At 45.9% G+C, this 6823-nt stretch overlaps 2 protein-coding genes across 2 annotated transcripts; both read right to left on the bottom strand.

Moving 5' to 3' along the window:
- Positions 1–840, bottom strand: FOMMEDRAFT_96489 (ENTH-domain-containing protein; the record flags this gene model as incomplete). Its single annotated transcript, XM_007271201.1, has 5 exons — positions 1–195; positions 259–340; positions 475–525; positions 603–673; positions 766–840. 5 exons carry the CDS (start codon positions 838–840, stop codon positions 1–3), a joined length of 474 nt encoding a protein of 157 aa, XP_007271263.1.
- A 4844-nt stretch (positions 841–5684) lies between these two features.
- FOMMEDRAFT_96793 (uncharacterized protein) lies at positions 5685–6518 on the bottom strand (the record flags this gene model as incomplete). The annotated part of the gene is made up of 3 exons (XM_007271222.1): positions 5685–5951; positions 6010–6168; positions 6234–6518. 3 exons carry the CDS (start codon positions 6516–6518, stop codon positions 5685–5687), a joined length of 711 nt encoding a protein of 236 aa, XP_007271284.1.
- Positions 6519–6823: the final 305 nt, after the last annotated feature.

The raw sequence follows: 6823 nt of genomic DNA, 5'->3' as shown, positions 1-6823 counted from the left end.
CTATTTCGCGAAAAACTCAACACACAGAAAACCCAAAGAAATAAGGTAAAACCGACCGTTGATCCCCTGATCCTTCCCTTTCTCGTCTATGTAGTGGAAGTTGCGCAGCATTTTGATAGTGGAAAGATGTGATCGCGCGTCATCCACAACACGTTCGCTCCCGTGCTTAACAATATATTCAAGTAGTTGCAGGGCCTACATAGCAAAATTGTCAGTAAAAAAAATGCCTATTGCTATGCTGGCTGAACAGCTGCTTACCTTGTAGATTTCGCGCCACTGACGTGCTTCCTTGTCCATAAACCGGGAATAAATACATGGCATAATTTCGTTGAATTGCTGACTGTAAGCACGTCAAATGTCAACAACACAGTCTCACGCTCTTCATATCGAGTAATTCGACAACTGACAAGTTGTGTGTTCTGCGTACAGGAAATAAATCATATTAATATGAGGTGTGGACAAGGCTTAATGGACAAGACCACCCACCCAGCTGCGATCTCCTGCATCAGCGTCGAGCTCGCACCCCTGTTACCCAATACAACACATTGCATCATCAGCGCCCACCTCTTCCACACGAACGCAAACGAAGCAAAGGAACACACCAAGGGTCGTCGTTCGTCGCCTCTCGCACTTTGGCCTCCATCTCTGATACGTTGAGTACCATGTTTTTCGCCTTTGGTAGCCGCGTGTGAGTAAATTAGGCATTAAGTGATTCGTAAAAGCCGCGTAAAAAGATGTGTATGTAGTTGTGCTCGACGAGCGTACCTGGTTGTACACCGACTTAATGTCGTACATCGTCACCTGCGAGAGGGCATTTCCCAACGACTCCAGTCGGTCCATCTCGAAGCAGTAAAAGTACGCTTTGTAAGTGCTTTTTGAATATACAGGAATGAGCAGCGATGAGGAAAGCAGGAAGAGATGCACAGACGAGATTGAATTGGTGAGGTGCACGGTGTTGACCAGAATGGAAACTGACCGTCATTACGCACGTGCTCAGAGTAAAATTAAAATAAAATAAAATAAAATAAACAAAATAACCTCATTTCTAGATCCTATATTGGATCATTCTTACCAATACCGGCTTGTCAATTGGTCTACATAGTAAAGAGAATTATCCGCTCCTCAATTCATGGATAAATAAAACACAAAATAAATATTGCGATAGCTTTTCTTTTTTCTCTTCTACTGTTCTACACCTTCTCGGACATGGCGGACATGTCTGACACACCATGGGTCTTATGTAGATCTACCCAGTAACACCACCTACTACTACTTCTTTCGGCTGTGCTTGCTGTATCTCGAACCTCCACTCACCGTCGAGCCAGTGGTGCTACTTCCTAGCCGTAGCGTACTGACGGGTGAACGCTCGTGGGGCGGCTTGTCTTTATCCCTTTCTAACTTTTCCATTACTCGTTCAACTTTATCTTATTGAAAAAGGTCGGCAATATGAATGTCAGTTTTCGGGTTCGGAAATCAGACAACAGTGTAATTTTGCCTACCACTTAGCCTCCTCGAACTTCTTTTTGCTTTCTCAATTTGTGCCGACGTACCGCCCGAGTACGTGACATCCCAAGCCGGATCTCTTCGTTCGTACTGAGACGAGCTTCTGCTACTATCTGGTGGGTCTGACTCCTCCTCAGCATCTTCCACTCCCTCGTCCTCCTCCTGAACTTCCGTCAACTCTCCAACGTCCTTATCCTCATCACTGTTGCGTACATCTCCTTTGCCTCTTGCTTCCTCTACCCTCATGTGATCCTCGATATTTCTGCTGCCGACATTGTCAGCGTGTACACGTCTGGACTTCGACTGTATTTTCTTTCCCGATTTATCAGGCGTATGCGATTGTGTTGTTCGCTTTGAGACTTCTCGATGCTCTTTAGTGCGTTTTTCGGGCATTGACTTGGTGGAACGCCTTGAGACATGTTGCGGCGGCCTTGGTTTGCGAGGTTCGCTCTTTGGCACCGAGTCATTGTTGGATGTGGAATGTCTCTTCGTGTGTACAGACCGACGCACGAGTCCACGGTCGGTCATAAGAGTAGCTCCCTTATCTAGAGCATTCTCTCTCTGCAACTGGGCAGATTTAACACTAACACTTTCTGGCTTTCTCACAGTTTCTGGTTGTTTAGTTGTGGAACCATTAATGCTTTGCCTCTTATCACTTGTAAATGCCACGTTAATATATTACCAATGACTAGTGAAAAGGGATGAATACTAACTGCCTGTGCCTCCCGGCCCTTCTGTCGCTAGAATCGGTGATAGTTTCGCACCTGTTTAATCCACGAGTTAATATGACGTGAGATAAGCAACATAAAACACTTCAATAGACCTACGTCGAGTGCAAGTCGGCGGACGAACGTTGACTCAAGCTTTCTAAAGCATCTTTGGTAAGAGGAGCTTGGCCAGGCTCTGGAGGTTCAGGGGGGTTCTGAACAGAAGTAGAACCGGCACGTTCCTCTTTTGATTCAGAAGCATGTGCTTTTTCGTTGGGTGTCTGAGGAGGTGTACTTGTATGCTTAGCACCAAGGCCTCTTTTTTTGCTGCTACCTGTACTCCCAGGAGGTGGAGAGACCGTTCGTACGGATTGAGCTGGAGTGGGTTTTTGCACCTTTATTACTGGGATAGCTGGTGATTCTGGTCGAGGAGTGCGTTCTCGATCCTCGACCTTTTCATTGTGTTGGTCTCCTGTAAGTGGAGCAACGCCAGCCGGCGAAAAGGCTACGTGTCTTGCTCTACTATCTCCCGCACCCGGAAACGGTTCTGCCACTTCGACAATTGGAGTCACTGGCGCGGGTGGTGGGACAGGCGCAACTGGATGCGACGTGCCTTTCAAAGAACCCGTGCTACTACTCCTCCGACTGTGGTAGTTTGAGCGTCTCCTATTCAAACCCGAAATGGACGGTTGGCGGACTAGTACAGTAGTACCTGGTTTCGGGACAAGCTTGAATTTCCCGTCCATTCTGCATAATCCTGCTCTGCAAGAAAGGAAGAATAAAACCTTCACTCGCCAATCGAATTGTTCAAATGTCGCAGGATCAATTTCCCAGCGCACCATCTTAATTCCATATGGGTCATCAGGATGAAGTTGCTCATATCTGGTGGGAGGTACGTCTTCATTCACAAGTTTTTCGGATGGAATATTCGTAACTGGGTAGATGGCCCTGCGGCTGTGGGTTGGACTATGGGCTGGGCTATGAGCTGAACTATGGGCCGAACTTTGAGCCGGTTTAGATGTTCTGCTGGGCTTAGATGCCCGGCTATGGGGCGCTGAACTATGTGCTGGTTTTGACGACTTAGAATGCCTAGATATGTGAGACTTGCGAGATTGCTGTGACTTGTGCGATTGGTGATCTGCACTTTCAGCTAACGTGAACTCTACCGCAGGGCGTGGAATCAACTTGCTGGCTGCCGGGCCTATGTCCATGTTATGTATTTCTAAGAACTGTTTCGCGCGGAAGTTTGTTAGAAGTCATCCCAAAATAACTATTTCCAATTAAGAAACGCACTTGGTGGGACAACGCATCTGACGCCGTCATCCTTGTGCCGAGGTCCGGGTCGAGTAACTTTTCTATGAAAGCTCTCGCAAAAGTGTATTCTTAAAATTCGTTAAATCCCTCAGTCATTCGCAAGAGTCCATAACCAACCTATTTCATCAGGAAACGGCGTCCAGTCGATACCACCTTTTATCGTGTCCGAAGCGTGCCGCGCTAACATATCAGCAGCCTTGATAATTGGAACGTCCGTCTGCCTTGCTGTACGCGTGTTTTATTTGAGCACATAGGTATGCAAGGCGTCTTTAAAGAGCTCACCCAAGTAAGTTTCAGAGGGCGAACGGCCATGAGCCCTTTTCTCATCTGCCCGCTCCACCACCTTTTCTTTCACTTTCGCTGCTGAGATAGACCGGAACGGAAACTCCGCAGTGAGACAGGCGTAAGTGACAATCCTGCGTCGACAACAGCATCAACCTGAGTCGAAGTACGCGAGTGGCATAGAAAAGTTTACCCAAATGACCACATATCATTCTCCTCTCCTATTTGCTGATTTTGCCACAGCTCTGGAGAGATATACTCCGTCGTGCCACACGCGATAATACCCTTCTTTACGTCATCACTGAGGTCCTTAAGGAACGATCTGGGATTGTAATCACATTATTATATTCCCCCACAGACATTACCCGAATGATAACCACGCACAATCCCAGATCGCAGATGACAATCTTCGTCTGCGCTGTGTCCTTGAATAGAATGTTCTCCAACCTTTTAAAAGAAAAGAATTAACCCGTGCATGACACTGCGAATCAACAGGACATCACTCACTTTATGTCTCGATGTAGTACGTGTACGACATTATGCAAATGGTCTATTCCAAGTGCCACTTGTCTGTTCAGAAAGACAATGCATAAGTATGCGGAAGACGAATTTCGAAGTACTGAGCTGCACTGAGGAAGGCGACGCACTTTAAAATGCTTCTGGAATAATCGATTGCAAGTGGACCCATCTTGCTTACAAGTTGGAGTAAATTGCCTCCTTCAGCATATTCGAAGACGATGTAGTTGCAGGGATTTTCGTCGCCGACGCTTGATGCGCATATTAACTTCACCTTATCAATAGCAGAGTCAAGCAGCGTCAATAAGAAAGTGCTAAGTGACAAAAAAAATTTGCGGTTGCGTACAATGTTTTCATGGGGGTTTTTCTTGAGTTCTTCCAAGACTTTGACTTGGCCATCTACATCCACCGTCGGACTCGGATCAATTATCTTAATCGCCACCAGAGCATCAGTCTTCATATCTTTGTATTTCTGTATCATAACAAAGCGGGTAAGAATTGGAGACGAGCAATCCGCAGTGGCTGCTATAGTGAGGTGCGTACCCAGACAGAGCCATCGTATCCCTGACTCAAAATTTCCACAACTTGATAACCCGGTATATTCCTCTCCATTTGGTCTACAAAAAAACTTTATTCGACGTCGTTGGCGTGTAGCAATCAGATCAAGTTTGCGGACGGGATCCAGCCACTGGCATGGGGCGGGTATCTGGTTAATATCAGTCTTCTAGCAGTGCCACACGCGTAATATCAACGTAGGACCTGAGGACTGGCAAACGCAAAGTAGCGTTAGAGAGCTAGCGATGATTGTCGACTTGTAGGGACGTACTTTAAATGATTAACCTTAGCAAGTATTAGCTCCGCTTCTTCACCTTATTCAGTTGCAAACCCCGAGAGCGAAAAATTTCGTCTTCGCTGAGTAGGTGTCCAATCAGCTTGTCGCCACGTACGATGTAATACTGCAGCACAATACGACATCTAATGTTGTTGCTCAGAAATTTATGATGTATGATGTTGTGTCCTGTGCGAGCTCTACTCGCGCCATCGACAATGCTCATAGTATCATGACTTTTAAGGCAATATATAATTCATGACAATAATCCCTCAATAGTAATGTCTCTGGGGAAGAAAGTGCAAACAGGTGAGATAATGGCATAGTTACGTAGAAATGTGCTAACACACTTGCGATATTCCCAATAAGCGTATTTGTCCACCTCGCAGCCCAATCAACTAGCGCCACTGATTTCCAACTTATGATGAGACGACAAATCGCTTACCATTCAAGCGTACTTCAGAAATACCAATATTTCGAATAGCACGAAGAACTGCTTTGCACTGCGCCACTCCGACCGAGGACTGCTACAGTCAATCATCGTTGTCATCGCCCATTTCGAGGTCACCCTCGACGCCAGCGCCAGCGCCGAAGTCATCGAATTCTTCCTCTAACTCACCACCTTCCTCCCAACCGCGCCTTTCCTTGTATACGTCTCGCTCAGCTCCATTTTGTAAGTTTGACGGCGGATCCTCGTTATCATCAGCTGACAGGAATAGCGGCTTTTCCAATGAGGATCGGACAACTTGGAGCACGTCTTCCATGCTATCCCCGAACCTGTCTTCAATCTCTTCTACGATCTATCCACCAGTTGGATTAGCATCGAAGACGAAAAGATTTAAAGGTTAATGAACTGACGACATATAACTCAACAGGCTCTGTCGGTGCGAGGTTCACGATTTGCAATTTCTCTGCTTTCGTGAGATCAAATTGGTTTAATCCACGAACGAGCTGCGTTATCGATTCTGGCGACTGAGAATTTGTAGGTTGGAAATCTGCGGTCAAATATTGGATCGCCTACAACGATGTTACATTCCATCAGCACGTTGACGTATAGAATTATTATGCAATAGTATATCTACCTCAACTTCAACTGTTCGCAAGTTCTCGCTCACCTCTTCCTGCACAAATGCATTCGCGAGCGATGAAGTATTCGTGTCGGTCATGCCCGACGCCAGCCGTTCCTCCTCCTCCTTTTTGATACGAATAGCCGTCTTTTGGCGTGCGAGTTGTTCGCTTTCTAGTTCTTTGAGGAGTGTGAGGACTTCATAATTTGATAGAAGCGCTGTACGAGGGGCAACTATCTGGCGACAGAAAGAGTTTTCTAATGATTCAGTAAATAAAGTCGGGTGTAGACATACTTCCATGGACATTTTGAGAAATACTTTGGGTTGATATCTACAAAGCACCCATGCGCGCCCAGAAATGAGCTAACAGGGAGGGAAAGAGTAAGAGTCTAAGAAAGAGAACGTGATTCGTTTCATAACATTACAACAAAATAAATATAACATAATATATTATATAAGTTTATTTTTTATTTTCTCACGGCTGCTTAAAGAAGGATATTTTAAACGATGTATGAATTACATCACAGCTCCAATCCTCCCACATAGGCGTCCGCTGAAATGCAACAACGGGCTTGTCCGCTTTTGCTTTAACCACAACCATGGAT

The sequence above is a fragment of the Fomitiporia mediterranea genome (assembly GCF_000271605.1).
Source record: "Fomitiporia mediterranea MF3/22 unplaced genomic scaffold FOMMEscaffold_16, whole genome shotgun sequence".
NCBI lineage: Eukaryota > Fungi > Basidiomycota > Agaricomycetes > Hymenochaetales > Hymenochaetaceae > Fomitiporia > Fomitiporia mediterranea.
This window is presented reverse-complemented; position numbering and strand designations above follow the sequence as displayed.